At 47.3% G+C, this 15959-nt stretch overlaps 2 protein-coding genes across 8 annotated transcripts in view; both read right to left on the minus strand.

The window, feature by feature from the left end:
* Window positions 1–15959, minus strand: part of LOC139247638 (zinc finger protein 229-like) — a 401943-nt gene that overhangs the window by 304200 nt on the left and 81784 nt on the right. The window contains exon 1 of one of the 6 annotated variants that reach the window (XM_070871724.1): window positions 14468–14577. The exons of the other annotated variants lie outside the window; for them this stretch is intronic. The gene's annotated coding sequence lies outside the window, so the exon portion shown is untranslated. Of the gene's footprint in view, window positions 1–14467; window positions 14578–15959 lie in introns of those variants that run through there. 6 annotated transcript variants of the gene reach the window in all.
* LOC139247639 (zinc finger protein 239-like) overlaps window positions 3308–15959 on the minus strand; it is a 92735-nt gene continuing 80083 nt past the window's right edge. Inside the window, exons 1-2 of one of the 2 annotated variants that reach the window (XM_070871727.1) lie at window positions 14093–14388; window positions 3308–4756 (exon numbers count right to left, since the gene is read on the minus strand). In XM_070871727.1, the coding sequence (XP_070727828.1) occupies window positions 3638–4396 (759 nt within the window). In that variant the 5' untranslated portion in view covers window positions 4397–4756; window positions 14093–14388 and the 3' untranslated portion in view covers window positions 3308–3637. Of the gene's footprint in view, window positions 4757–14092; window positions 14389–15959 lie in introns of those variants that run through there. The other variant, XM_070871725.1, reaches the window with a different exon arrangement.

Below are 15959 nucleotides of genomic sequence, written 5' to 3' on the forward strand. Positions count from 1 at the left end.
GTTATCATGGGTGACTTTAATCTACATATAGATTGGGCTAACCAAATTGGTAGCGTAAAAATAAAATGGGAAAGGTAGCTCAGCCGTGGATAACAAGGGAAATTAGGGATAGTGTTAAATCCAAAGAAGAGGCATCTAAATTAGCCAGAAAAAGCAGCAAACCTGAGGACTGGGAGAAATTTAGAACTCAGTAGAGGAGGACAAAGGGTTTAATTAGGAGGGGGAAATCATCATCATAGGCAATCCCTCGAAACGAGGATGACTTGCTTCCACACCAAAAAAGGATGAGTTCACAGGTGTTTCAATAAAGGACCTAATATTCCAGGTCCCTAACTACATCCTGAAGGGAGGAAGATGCCTGTGCGTGGATTTTTTTAATGTGTGGTGGCTGTTGCACACCAGCCACCACACGGGCTTGACAGAGCTAGGTCTTGGTCCAGTGGTGAGGATTAACCAGGACAACTGCAGATCAGCTTTGCTGCATGGACCGAGTACGCACACATATCACAGTGTGGGCTGGCCCGTGCTGCCCCTGGGCCCCTGGCCCCGAACTCACACCTCTCCTGGGCCCCAATCACGTCCCTCCACAGTCTCTCGCCGTTCCTTTGCCCCGACCTCACTGCTCCTGCTGCACCGACCCATGGTCCAATCATCAACCTGGACCTTGATGACATCACTCTTTGCTGCCTTCACAGCTCGCGTTGCTCCCTGAAGCTGCATGCCCCCACGCTGCTCCCTGGGCCCCACACCACTCCTTTTATGGTCCCGACCTGCCATAACATATCCCGATCTTCCAATATAACACAGACAGCATATCTGGACATTTATCACATTGCTGTTTGTGGGAGCTTGCTGTGTTCAAATTGGCTGCTGCGTTTCCCACATTACAACAATGACTACACTCCAAAAGTACTTCATTGGCTGTAAAGTGTTTGATACGTTTGGTGGACATGAAAGGCGCTATATCAATGCAAGTCTTAATACAAAAGCGAATACTGCAGACGCTGAAATCTGAAATAATAACAAACTGCTGGAAATCTCAGCAGGTCAGGCAACATCTGAGAAAAGAAAGAGTATGAGAGCAAGCTTGCAGGAAACATAAAAACAGACTGCAAAAGCTTCTATAGATATGTGAAGAGAAAAAGATTAGTGAAAACAAACGTAGGTCCCTTGCAGTCAGATTCAGGTGAATTTATAATGGGGAACAAAGAAATGGCGGGCCAGTTAAACAAGTACTTTGGTTCTGTCTTCACGAAGGAAGACGCAAATAATCTTCCGGAAATATTAGGGGACCGAGGGTCTAGTGAGAAGGAGGAACTGAAGGAAATCCTTATTAGGTGGGAAATGGTGTTGGGGAAAATGATGGGATTGAAGGCTGATAAATTCTCGGGGCCTGATAGTCTGCATCCCAAAGTACTTAAGGAAGTAGCCCGAGAAATAGTGGATGCATTGGTGATCATTTTCCAACAGTCTATCAACTCTGCATCAGTTCCTGTGGACTGGAGGTAGCCAATGTAACACCACTTTTTAAGAAAGGAGGGAGAGAGAAAACGGATAATTATAGACCGGTTAGCCTGACATCAGTAGTGGGGAAAATGTTGGATTCAATTATTAAAGATGAAATAGCAGCACATTTGGAAAGCAGTGATGGGATCGGCCCAAATCAGCATGGATTTATGAAAGGGAAATCCTGCTTGTTCAATCTTCGAGAATTTTTTGAGGATGTAACTGGTAGAATGGACAAGGGAGAACCAGTGGATGTGGTGTATTTGGACTTTCAAAAGGCTTTTGAGAAGGTGCCGCACAAGAGATTGGTGTGCAAAATTAAAGCACATGGTCTTGGGGGTAATGTACTGATGTGGATAGAGAACTGGTTGGCAGACAGGAAGCAGAGAGTCAGGATAAACGGGTCCTATTCAGAATGGCAGGCAGTGACTAGTGGGGTATCGCAGAGCTCAGTGCTGGGACCCCAGCTATTTACAATATACATTAATAATTTGGATGAGGAAATTGAGTGTAATATCTCCAAGTTTGCAGGTGACACTAAACTGGGTGGCAGTGTGAGCTGTGAGGAGGACGCTAAAAGACTGCAGGGTGACTTGGACAGGTTAGGTGAGTGGGCAAACGCCTGGCAGTTGCAGTATAATATGCATAAATGTGAGGTTATCCACTTTGGTGGCAAAAACACGAAGGCAGAATATTATCTGAATGGCGGCAGATTAGGAAAAGAGGAAGTGCAGCGAGACCTGGGTGTCATGGTTCATCAATCATTGAAAGTTGGCATGCAGGATCAGCAGGCAGTGAAGACAAATGGTATGTTGGCCTTCATAGCGAGGGGATTTGAGTACAGGAGTAGGGAGGTCTTACTGCAGTTGTACAGGGCCTTAATGAGGTCCCACCTGGAATATTGTGTTCAGTTTTGGTCTCCTAATGTGAGGAAGGACGTTCTTGCTATTGAGGAAGTGTAGCGAAGGTTCACCAGACTGATTCCCGGCATGGCAGGACTGACATATGAGGAGAGACTGGATCAACTGGGCCTGTATTCACTGGAGTTTAGAAGGATGAGAGGGGATCTCACAGAAACATATAAAATTCTGACAGGACTGGACAGGTTAGATGCAGAAAGAATGTTCCAGATATTGGTGAAGTCCAGAACCAGGGGACATAGTCTAAGGATAAAGGCTAAGCCATTTTGGACTGAGATGAGGAGAAACTTCACTGAGAGTTGTTGACCTGTGGAATTCCCTACCGCAGAGAGTTGTTGATGCCAGTTCATTGGATATATTCAAGGGGGAGTCAGATAAGGCCCTTACAGCTGAAGGGATCAAGGGGTATGGAGAGAAAGCAGGAAAGGGGTACTGAGGTGAATGATCAGCCACGATCTTATTGAATGGTGGTGCGGGCTCGAAGGGCCGCATGGCCTACTCCTGCATCTATTTTCTATGTACAGATGGATCTGGAGGTTCTTGTACATGAAACACAAAAAGGTAGTATGCAGGTACAGCAAGTAATCAGGAAGGCAAATGGAATGCTGGCCTTTATTGCAAGGGGAATGGAGTATAAAAGTAGGGAAGTCCTGCTGCAACTGTACAGGACGTTGGTAAGACCATACCTGGAGTACTGCGCACAGTTTTGGTCTGGAGTGGTCTCTATTCCCGTGCCGAGGGGATTGCTACACCAGACGGGAGGGGCAACATTTGGGGACACTGATTCCCCACCAATTCCCATTCCCCTTCTTTCTGGTGGATAATGGAGGGGCCACTGTGTGTAATGTGCATGTCAGTAAGAATTGTCAGCAAGATCTTTCTAATTGGACATTTTATTCAGTCGAAACTTTCACACACGATTGCAGATTTTGTACCAAAGATCAATTTAGGATTCAAGTAAAAGTTCATAATTTTATTGCAAACTAACTTTCTGTTGTGAGTCGCTGAATTAAGGGGAAATATAACACACAGCGTTTCTTAAATGGACACTGCAGCCCCGAGAACACAATCAGCAATATATCCAGAATATTAAAGTCCAGCCCAGTTATAGGGTTATTATCAGCAGAAACAAACTCTAACTGTCACAATGAACATAGTTCAGTTCGGATGTGATTAACAGCAGCAATAACAGCAGATTCCAACCGCTGCAATCACTTGTGAACTCGCTGGTGTGTCAGCAGGGTGTATGACCCAGTGAATCCCTTCCCACACTCTGAGCAGGTGAATGGCCTCTCCCCAGTGTGAACTCGCTGGTGTGTCAGCAGGGTGGATGACAGAGTGAATCCCTTCCCACACTCTGAGCAGGTGAATGGCCTCTCCCCAGTGTGAACTCGCTGGTGTGTCAGCAGGTCGGATGATCGAGTGAATCCCTTCCCACACTCAGAGCAGCTGAACGGCCTCTCCCCAGTGTGAACTTGCTGGTGATTTACAAGGTTGTGTGACTGATTGAATCCCTTCCCACACTCAGAGCAGGCAAACGGCCTCTCCCCAGAGTGAAGTCGCTGGTGCGTCAATCGGTTGGTTGATGTAGTGAATCCCTTCCCACACTCTGAGCACGTGAACGGCCTCTCCCCGGTGTGAACTCGCCGGTGTATCAGCAGGTGGGATGAAAAAGTGAATCCCTTTCCGCACTCAGAGCAGGTGAATGGCCTCTCCCCAGTGTGAACTCGCTGGTGTGTCAGCAGGTGGGATGATCGAGTGAATCCCTTCCCACACTCAGAGCAGGTGAACGGTCTCTCCCCGGTGTGAACTCGCCGGTGACCTACAAGTTGGTATGACCCAGTGAATCCCTTCCCACATTCGGAGCAGGTGAACGGCCTCTCCCCAGTGTGATTGCGTCGATGAATTTCCAGCTCAGACGGTGATCTGAATATCTTCCCACAGTCACCACATTTCCACGGTTTCTCCATGGTGCAGGTATCCTTGTGACTCTCCACGTTGGACGATGGGTTGAAGCCTCACCCAGAACACAACACGTTTACAGTTTCTTCGCGCTGTGAATGGTGCGATGATTTTTCAGGCTGTGTAACTGGCTAAAGCTCTTTCCGCAGGCAGTGCACTGGAACACTCACTCAGCTGTGTGTGTCTCGGTGCTTTTCAAGTCACACTAATATTTGAAATCTTTTCCCACAGGCAGAACAGGCAAACATTCCTCCTTCCACTTTCAAAGGCCGATGATATTCAGGTCCTGATGAATCGATTGACTCCGTCAGATCTTGACGTGATGTTTGGTTTGTGTTTCCTGTCTGAAAATCTTCCCTTCTAATATTCTGTAAAAGGAGATAACAAAACTCATCGCTGTCAGTACAAGACAGAAATTCAGGATAGACACATCTAGTTTCCATGGAACATTCTTTCCCCTCTTGTTCTTCCAAAGCTGTAAATCCCTATCCCACACATTGTCCCTCCTGCTGTGCTGAAATCCAAACCCATCGCACATTTCTCGACTGTTTCTCCTCCACTCCCAGTTTTCACCACCAATTCTGGCTGGGTTCAGGTCTACACTCACTGGTTCCCCTCCCTCTCCACCCCTGAAGGTGCTGACTCTGGCTGGGTTCAGTTCTACACTCACTGGTTCCCTTCCCTCTCCACCCCTGAAGGTGCTGACTCTGGCTGGGTTCAGTTCTACACTCACTGGTTCCCCTCCCTCTCCACCCCTGAAGGTGCTGACTCTGGCTGGGCCCAGATCCACATTCACTGGTTTCCCTCTCCCTCTTCCCCTAAAAGTGCTGACTCTGGCTTTGAGGAACAGGGTAGATGAAGGGAAACCAGTGGATGTGGTGTATTTGGACTTCCAGAAGGTATTTGACAAGGTGCCACATAAAAGGTTACCGCACAAGATAAAAGTTCACGGGGTAGGGGGTAATATATTCGTAAGGATAGAGGATTGGTTAACTAACAGAAAAGAGAGAGTCGGGATAAATTCTCGGGTTGGCAATCAGTAACTAGTGGGGTGCTGCAGGAATCAGTGTTGGGCCCCCAACTATTTACAATCTAGATTAATGAATTGGATGAAGGGACCGAGTGTAATGTAGCCAAGATGGGAGGAAATGCAATGTGCGAGGAGGACACAAAAAACCTGCAAAACGACATAGACAGGCTAAATGAGTGGGCAAAAATTTGGCAGATGGAATATAATGTTGGAAAGTGTGAGGTTATGCAGTTTGCCAGAAAAAAATTCGAAGAGCATGTTATTATTTAAATGGAGAAAAATTTGCAGTACAGCGGGACCTGGGGGGTCCTGCTGCATGAAACACAAAAGGTAAGTATGCAGGTACAGTAACTAAACAGGAAGGCCAATGGAATCTTGGCCTTTATTGCAAAGGGGATGTTGTATAAAAGCAGGGAAGTCTTGCTACAGTTATACGGGGTATTGGTGAGGCCACACCTAGAATACTGTGTACAGTTTTTGGTTTCCATGTCTAAGAAAGGATATACTTGCTTTGGAGGCAGTTCAGAGAAGGTTCACAAGGTTGATTCCGGAGATTAGGGGGTTGACTTATGAGGAAAGGTTGAGGAGGTTGGGCCTCTACTCATTGGAATGCAGACGAATGAGAGGTGATCTTATCGAAACTTATAAGATTATGAGGGAGCTTGACAAGGTGGATGTAGAGAGGATATTTCCACTGATAGGGGGGACTAGAACTAGGGGCATGATCTTAGAAGAAGGAGCCGCCCATTTAAAACTGAGATGAGAGGGAATGTCTTCCCTCAAAGGGTTGTAAATCTGTGCAATTTGCTGCCTCAGAGAGCTGTGGAAGCTGGCTCATTGAATAAATTTAAGACAGAGATAGACAATTTCTTAACCGATAAGGGAATAAGGGGTTAGGGGGAGCAGGTAGAGAAGTGGACCTGAGTCCATGATTGGCTCAACCATGATCGTATTAAATGGTGGAGCAGACTCGAGGGGCCATATGGCCTACTCCTGCTATTATTTCTTATGTTCTTATGCTAACTCTGTCTGGGTTCAGTTCTACACTCACTGGTTCCCTCCCTCCCCTCCCCTGATGGTGCAGACAGTGGCTGGGTTCAGTTCTTCAATCACACGTTCCACACCCTCTGCTCCCCTAAAGGTGCTGACTGTGGCTGGATTCGGTTCTGCACTCACTGGTTCCCCTCCCTATGCTCTCCTGAATGAGCTGGATCTGGCCGAGTTCAGTTCTGCACTCACTGGTTCCCCTCCCTCTCCCTCCCCTGATGGTGGTGACGCTGGCTGGCTTCAGTTCTTCAATCACACGTTCCCCACTCTCTGCTCTCCTGATGGTGCTGACTCTGGCTGAGTTCAGTTCTACACTCACTGGTTCCCCTCCCTCTCCCCCCACTGATAGTGCTGACTCTGGCTGGGTTTAATTGTACAATAACTGATTTCCTTTCCCTCTCCTCCTCTGAAGTGCTGGCTATCTTAGATCTGGTCCTGTGTAATGAGATAGGATTAATAAACAATCTCTGAATAAAGAAACCCCTTGGAATGAGTGATCATAGCATGGTTGAATTTCAAATTCAGATGGAGAGCGAGATATTTGGTCTCAAACCAGCGTTCTAAGCTTAAATGATGGAGACTACAAAGGTATGAGGGCAGATTGGGCAAAAGTGGACTGGGAAAGTAGATTAAAGTGTTGTAGGGCCAAATTACAGCAAAATTCTAAAGGGACAAAGCGTGTTAAAAAGACAAGCCTGAAGGCTCTGTGCCTCAATGCGAGGAGTATTCGGAATAAGGTGGATGAATTAACTGCACAGATAGCAGTTAACGGATATGATGTAATTGGTATCACAGCGACATGGCTCCAGGGTGACCAAGGCTGGGAACTCAACATCCAGGGGTATTCAACATTCAGGAAGGATGGACAGAATGGAAAAGGAGGTGGGGTGGCATTGCTGGTTAAAGAGGAAATGAACGCAATAGTAAGGAAGGACATTAGCTTGGATGATGTGGAATCAGTATGGATGGAGCTACGGAATACCAAAGGGCAGAAAACGCTAGAGGAAGTTATGTACAGACCACCAAACAGTAGTAGTGAGGTTGGGGACAGCATCAAACAAGAAATTGGGGATGCGTGCAATAAAGGTACATGCAATACAGTTATCATGGGCGACTTTAATCTACATATTGATTAGGCTAAACTGGTAGCAATGCGCTGGAGGAGGATTGCCTGGAGTCTTTTACAGATGGTTTTATAGACCAATATGTCGAGGAACCAATGCGAGGGCTGGCCATCCTAGACTGGGTGATGTGTAATGAGAAAGGATTAATTAGCAATCTTGTTGTGCGAGGCCCCTTGGGGATGAGTGACCATAATATGGTAGAATTCTTTATTAAGATGGAGAGTTACACATAATTAAGGTGAAGATAGGCACATGTTTGAGCGATAAGGGAGTAAAGGGTTATGGGGAGCGAACGGGGAATTGGAACCAATCCATGATCAGACCAGCCATGATCTTATTGAATGGGGAGCAGGCTCAAGGGGCAAAATGGCCTACACCTGTTCCTATTTCTTATGTTCTGGACAGTTTCCCCTCCACTCCCAGTTTTCACCACCGATTTTGGCTGCGTTCAGTTCCACACTCACAGGTTCCCCTCCCCTGAAGGTGCTGACTCTGGCTGGGTTCAGTTCTACACTCACAGGTCCCCCTCCCCTGAAGGTGCTGACTCTGGCTGGGTTCAGTTCCAGACACTGACATCATTCACTTTGTTCCTGCACCAACATGGCCGCGCGTGCGCTTTGCTACTCACTGAATATCGATGGAGGACCGTTGAACCTGACTTCCTACACAAAAATGGCCTGGGTCTGTGACCGGGAAAAGCCCCGAAGCTGCAACTGCCGATATTCCGCTTATTATTTCGGGCTTACGACGGGCACCGGTTGTTTATGAAGCCTCCCCAGCTCCCCGCTGGTTCATTACTCCGCTCCGTCCCGCTAAAAAGGACACTTCTGAAGAGCCTGTTTAAAACATGTTGCCTCCGCCAGTACCCGCGCTGCACATGCTCCAAAGCCACCCCCTCCTCCCCCCCCCAGGACCCGCGCCTGCGCACTGAGCTCCTGTTGTCTGGGTACGGCACATTCTCCCCCGCGGGGCATGCTGGGTACATAAGACCATGAGAAATTGGAGCAGGAGAGGGCCACCCGGACCCCCGAGCCTGCTCCCCATTCAATAAGATCATGGCTGATCTGATCACAGAGTCAGCTCCACTTCCCTGCCCACTCCCCAGAGCCCTTTACTCCCTTATCGCTCAAAAATCTGTCTACCTCCGCCTTAAATATATTCAATGAACCAGCCTCCACTGCTCTCTGGGGCCGAGAATTCCACAGATTTACAACCCTCTGAGAAAAGAAATTCCTCCTCATCTCAGTTTTAAATGGGCTGAGGAGAAAGGCTACATTTGTGAATAGAACAGGATTTACTGTGATTTCATTGGGCACTGTACCATGTTCATTCTGGCAGCTCTTGCTCATTTATGATGAACTTAATAACCCCTATACCTGAGCTGGAATTTAAAACCCTGTCTAAATATTGAATAAATTATCTGTGTTTCAAACACAGTGTTTCGAATATTTGATTGCTCCGTGATCACAGGAGACCAATTGATGTTCCATTTTAGTGCTTTTTCTTAATCTAACTTCTGTCACTTCTCACCTAGTGTGCCTTCTATCATATCAAACCCCAGACTTGTTCTGTTTGAGGTCCTACAAGACGAATTTGTGGAGCTAGGAGCTAAATTAAAAAGTAGGACCTCAAAGGTAGTAATCTCAGGATTGCTATCAATGCCACATGTTAGTCAGAGTAGGAAGCGCAGGATAGCTCAGATGAATACGTGGCTTGAGCAGTGGTGCAGAAGAGAGGGATTCAAATTCCTGGGATATTGGAACCAGTACAATTGATCTGCACATGGGAGGGACCGGAACCAATGTCCTAGGGGGAGTGTTTGCTAGTGCTGTTGGGGAGGGATTAGACTAATATGGCAGGGGGATGGGAACCTATGCAGGGAGACAGAGGGAAGTAGAATGGGGGCAGAAGCAAACCCATTGTAAATGTCAACAATTGTAATTAAGTGCTGTTCAGAGTGCATTTAGAATTTTGTACATCAACAACAATCAGGAATCAGTGAGTGTAGATGAACGGAGTAGAATGCAGAAATAGAAAGAAGAAAAGTAAAAGTGAGGGCAGAGAAACCCAAGACAAAAAGCAAAAAGGGCCACATTACAGCAAAATTCTAAAGGGGCAAAGTGTGTTAAATAGACAAACCTGAAGGCTCTGTGCCTCAATGCGAGGAGTATTCGTAATAAGCTGGAGGAATTAACTGCACAGATAGCTGTTAATGGATATGATGTAATTAGCATCACGGAGACATGGCTCCAGGGGGACCAAGGCTGGGAACTCAACATCCAGGGGTATTCAACATTCAGGAAGGATAGACAGAATGGAAAAGGAGGTGGGGTGGCGTTGCTGGCTAAAGAGGAAATTAACGCAATAGTAAGGAAGGACATTAGCTTGGATGATGTGGAATCAGTATGGGTGGAGCTACGGAATACCAAAGGGCAGAAAACCCTAGTGGGAGTTGTGTGCAGACTACCAAACAGTCGTAGTGAGGTTGGGGACAGCATCAAATAAGAAATTAGGGATGCGTGCAATAAAGATACAGCAGTTATCATGGGCGACTTTAATCTGCATATTTATTGGGCTAACCAACTGGTAGCAATGCAGTGGAGGAGGATTTCCTGGAGTCTTTTACGGATGGTTTTCTGGACCAATATGCCGAGGAACCAACTAGAGGACTGGCGATCCTCGACTGGGTGATGTGTAATAAGAAAGGACTAATTAGCAATCTTGTTTTCGAGGCCCTTTGAGGAAGAGTGACCATAATATGGTAGAATTCTTTATTAAGATGGAGAGTGACACAGTTAATTCAGAGACTAGGGTCCTGAACTTAGGAAAGGTAACTTCGATGGTATGAGACATGAAGTGGCTAGAATAGACTGGTGAATGATAATTAAAGGGTTGATGGTGGCTTGGCAATGGCAAACATTTAAAGATCACATGGATGAACTTCAACAATTGTACATCCCTGTCTGGAGTAAAAATAAAACGGGGAAGGTGGCTCAACCGTGGCTAACAAGGTAAATTAAGTATAGTGTTCAATCCAAGGAAGAGGCATATCAACTGGTCAGATAAAACAGCAAATCTGAGGACAGGGAGAATTTTATAATTCAGCAGAGGAGAACAAAGGGTTTAATTAGGAGGCGGAAAATAGAGTTTGAGAGGAAGCTTGCTGGGAACATAAAAACTGGCTGCAAAAGCTTCTATAGATATGTGAAGAGAAAAAGATTAGTGAAGACAAACGTAGGTCCCTTGCAGTCAGATTCAGGTGAATTTATAGTGGGGAACAAAGAAATGGCGGACCAGTTGAACAAATACTTTGGTTCTGTCTTCACGAAGAAAGACACCAATAACCTTCCGGAAATACGAGTGGACCGAGATTCTAGTGAGAAGGAGGAGCTGAAGGAAATCCTTATTAGGCGGGAAATTGGGTTAGGGAAATTGATGGGATTGAAGGCCGATAAATTCCTGGGGCCTGATTGTCTGCATCCCAGAGTACTTAAGGAAGTGGCCCTAGAAATAGTGGATGCATTGATGATCATTTTCCAACCGTCTATCGACTCTGGATCAGTTCATATTGGCTGGAGGGTTGCTAATGTAACGGCACTTTTTTAAAAAGGAGGGAGAGATAAAACGGGTAATTATAGACCAGTTAGCCTGACATCAGTAGTGGGAAAAATGTTGGAATCAATTATTAAAGATGAAATAACAGCGCATTTGGAAAGCAGTGACAGGATCAGTTCAAGTCAGCATGGATTTATGAAAGGGAAATCATGCTTGACAAATCTTCTGGAATTTTTTCAGAATAGTGGATGCGGTGTATTTGGACTTTCAAAAGGCTTTTGACAAGGTCCCACACAAGAGATTGGTTTGCAAAATCAAAGCACATGGTATTGGGGGGTAATGTACTGATGTGGATAGAGAACTGGTTGGCAGACAGGAAGGAGAGTCGGGATAAACGGGTCCTTTTCAGATTGGCAACAGTGACTCGTGGAGTGGTTCAGTGCTGGGACCACAGCTATTTACAATATACATTAATGATTTATGTGAAGGAATTGAGTGGACTATCTCCAAGTTTGCAGATGACACTAAGCTGGGTGGAGGTGTGAGCTGTGAGGAGGACGTTAAGAGGCTGCAGGGTGACTTGGACAGGTTAGGTGAGTGGGCAAACTCATTGCAGATGCAGTATAATGTGAATAAATGTGAGCTTCTCCACTTTGGTGGAAAAAATATGAAGGCAGAATATTATCTAAATGGCGGCAGATTAGGAAAGGGGAGGTACAACGAGACCTGGGTATCATGGTACATCAGCCATTGAAAGTTGGCGTGCGGTACAGCAGATGGTGAAGGCAGCAAATGGTATGTGGGCGTTCATATCTAGCGGATTTGAGTACAGGAGCAGGGAGGTCTTACTGCAGTTGTACAGGGCCTTAAGTGAGGCCTCACCTGGAATATTGTGTTCGGTTTTGGTCTCCTAATCTGAGGAAGGAAGTTCTTGCTATTGAGGGAGTGCAGCGAAGGTTCACCAGACTGATTCCCGGGATGGCAGGACTGACATATGAGGAGAGACTGGATCGACTGGGCCTTTATTCACTGGAGTTTAGAAGGATGAGAGGGGATCTCATAGAAACATATAAAATTCTGACGGGACTGGACTGGACAGGTTAGATGCAGGAAGAATGTTCCCGATGTTGGGGAAGTCTGGAACCAGGGGACCTTATCTAAGGATAAGGGGTAAGCCAGTTAGGACTCAGATGAGGAGAAACTTCTTCATTCAGAGAGTTGTTAACCTGTGCAATTCCCTATCTCAGTGAGTTGTTGATGCCAGTTCATTGGATATATTCAAGAGGGAGTTAGATATGGCCCTTATGGCTAAAGGGATCAAGCGGTATGGAGAGAAAGCAGGAAATGGGTACTAAGGGAATGATCAGCCATGATCTTATTGACTGGTGGTGCAGGCTCGATAGGCCGAATGGCCTACTCCTGCACCTATTTTCTATGTTTCTATGTTTGAGTACATGAGTTGTGGTTGTAGTAGACTTAACTGCAGTGTCTCACTTTAAACTCAGCTGAAATCCTTTGAACCACCCCTTTATTGAACTGTCTTGCATAAGATTTGAAATCCGTTACTTTCTGTGCTGGTTAACCCAGTTTTGGAACTGATTGAATTTAACAAACAAACCCATCCACACATTTTGCATGTGATAGCCTGTGAAATATCCTGATATTTGTAATTGTCTTTGCCACAAACTCCGTTCCCTAGACACTGATTCCATCCCTCTCCCCAACTTCTATCTGAGACTGAACCAGACTGTTCGCAATCTTGTTGTGATACTTAACCCTGAAATAAGTTTTTTGACCACTTATCCACAGCATAACTAAGATTGCCTATTTCCACCTCTGTAACATCGCCCGTCTCTGCTCTTGCCTCAGCTCATCCACTGCTGAAGCCATCATCCATGCCTTTGTTACTTCTGGTCTTGACAATTCTAAAGCACTCCTCCCACATTCTACCCTACATAAGCTGGAGTTGATCCAAAACTCGGCTGTTACCATGTCCTAACTCGCACAAAATCCTGCTCACCCATCACCCCTCTGCTCGCTGACCTGCACTGGCTTCTGTTGAGCAACGCCTTGATTTCAAAATTCTAATACTTATTTTCAAATCCCTCCATGGCCTCGCCCCTCCCTAGCTCTGTAAACTCCTCCAACCCCACATCTGCTCCCCCCACCCACCGGTCTTCCTGAGCATCCCCGATTATAATTGTTCAAACACTGGTGGCTTTGTTGGCTGTGCCTTCTGTTGCCCAGGCCCCAAGTTCTGGAATGCCCAGCTTAAACCTTCCTGTCTAACCCATGCTGTACCTGCCCTGGCAGTTTTTGATGGGATCGTGTGTAGCAAGCTTTTCTCTGTATCTAGTGGACATAGTCTCAGAAAAAGGGGCCGCCCATTTAAAACTGAGATGTGGAGGAATTTCTTCTCTCAGAGGGTTGTAAATCTGTGAATTTTCTGCCCCAGAGAGCTGTGGAGGCTGGGTCATTGAATATATTTAAGGCGGAGCTAGACAGATTTTTGAGCGATAAGTGAGTGAAGTGTTCTGGGGAGCGGGCAGGAAAGTGGAGCTGAGACTATGATCAGACCAGCCATGATCTCATTGAATGGGGAGCAGGCTCGGGGTCCGGGTGGCCCACTCCCGCTCCTATTTCTCATGGTCACTCCCCCGAAGCCAGTTTTATTCCTTGTCTCTAGTGCCCACTGATCATTATCTCACCATTCACACCCTATCCTGACTAATGTTGTTCTAACTCCTGTCAGTACCATTTGAATTCGGCCCATCCTCCCTTTTGTCTCTCTAATCTCTCCTGCCTTCCCCCTATCACAGACCTTCCCTGTTGTCCTTTCTCCCCCTCCCCCTTTCAGTGCTCCTTCAGGATCTGTTCTTTCCCAGCACTCTCCAGTTGTGACGGAGGGCCGCGGCCCCGCCCCCTCTGACGCTGCCCACAGATGCTGCCTGAGCCGCGGACACTTCCAGCATCTTCTGTTTGTGTCGCCAGAGACACTTTCCCTTCAGCATCGCGCGCCCTGGATTGTTCGCCGATTGATTGATTGGTGCCGCGGCCCCGCCCCCCAGCCGCTGATTGGCGCGGAGCACCATTGGCTGTGGGCTGAGTGCTGCGCGCGGGCGGACGGTTGGCGGTTTGTTGGCGGGCTCCGCTCGCGGCCTTTGAGCTCGGGGGCCCGGGTGAGGCGGGGCAGAGTTGTGCGCAGGCGCGAGGCCAGCCTATTGGCCGTGGACGGACGGATGATGTTTCGCCGCCGCCGCCGCCGAGGATGGAGGAGTGGCTCGACCAGCGCACCCGGCCTCCCTGCGGACTCACATACTCACGGACACGCGCGGGCAGCGAGATTTGGCCGCCGAGTCGGCGGGTGGCGGCTGCGGGGCACCTTCGGGCGGGGACGGGCCTGGGTTACTGTCGGGGGTTGCGGGGAGTTCGGCCGCCATCTTTGGGCAGCATGGGACCAGCCGCCGCAGTGAGCGACAGGGGCGGGGCTTCCTCGACGTCACAATGCTTTCCATTGTCCCTCTGCAGGGCAGGGAGCATGCGCGGCGGCCATCTTACTGCAGGGAGGCCATCAGGTGCAGGATGGGGACCAGTGACATGAACACATGAGAACATCAGAAATAGGAGATGAGTCGGCATTTGGTCCCTCGAGCCTGCCACCAGTCAATAAGATGATGGCTGCAGCATTTGGGGTGTTTCTCCTTGGAGCAGTGAAGGTGCAGGGCAGGTTTAACAGAGGTTTTCACAATCAGGAAGCTTTAGATTGAGTCAGGGAACAGAGTGGTTCTGCTCACACAATCAGAGAATGGTTACAGCACGGAAGGCCATTCGGCCCGTCGAGACCCTGCTGGCTCCCAGCTCGTCCCACTGCCCCGCCCTTTCCCCACCCCAGCCCTGCAAATGTTTTCTTTCAGAAACTTATCCAACTCTCTTTTGAAAGCTGTTATTGAGTCTTCCTCCACTACCCTTTCAGGCCGTGCATTCCAGATCCTAACCATGTGGTGTATTTAGATTTCCAAAAGGCATTCGATAAGGTGCCACACAAAAGGTTACTGCAGAAGATAGAGGTACGCGGAGTCAGAGGAAATGTATTAGAATGGATAGAGAATTGGCTGGCGAACAGAAAGCAGAGAGTCGGGATAAATGGGTCCTTTTCGGGTTGGAAATCGGTGGTTAGTGGTGTGCCACAGGGATCGGTGCTGGGACCACAACTGTTTACAATATACATAGATGACCTGGAAGAGGGGACAGAGAGTAGTGTAACAAAATTTGCAGATGGCACAAAGATTAGTGGGAAAGCGGGTTGTGTAGAGGACACAGAGAGGCTGCAAAGAGATTTGGACAGGTTAAGCGAATGGGCGAACGTTTGGCAGATGGAATACAATGTCGGAAAGTGTGAAGTCATACACCTTGGGGAAAAAAAACAGTAAAAGGGAATATTATTTGAATGGGGAGAAATTACAACATGCTGTGGTGCAGAGCGATCTGGGGGTCCTTGTGCATGAAACTCTTTTAGAGTCTACCTGCAAAACATAAAACATGTATCCGTGCCACCCGACCTGGATGACACACCAGACATTTACAAGGCCCTTTTTTTTTTTGTTTGTTTTTTTTGGGGCACTAAAATCAAATTTTTTCCTTTTTCCAGTGCCCCCTATAAAAGGAGAGGGGGACACTAAAAGCACCAGCAATTAAAACAAAATAAACTTTAAAACGTAAAATCAAATTAAAATTTGGTTGCCGGGCTTGATGATGCACTCCAGTCCCTCCGGTGCCCACCTCTTCCTTGTGCATGAAACTCTTTTGAGTTTACCT

This window comes from Pristiophorus japonicus, unplaced genomic scaffold (assembly GCF_044704955.1).
Source record: "Pristiophorus japonicus isolate sPriJap1 unplaced genomic scaffold, sPriJap1.hap1 HAP1_SCAFFOLD_278, whole genome shotgun sequence".
In the NCBI taxonomy this organism is placed as follows: domain Eukaryota; kingdom Metazoa; phylum Chordata; class Chondrichthyes; family Pristiophoridae; genus Pristiophorus; species Pristiophorus japonicus.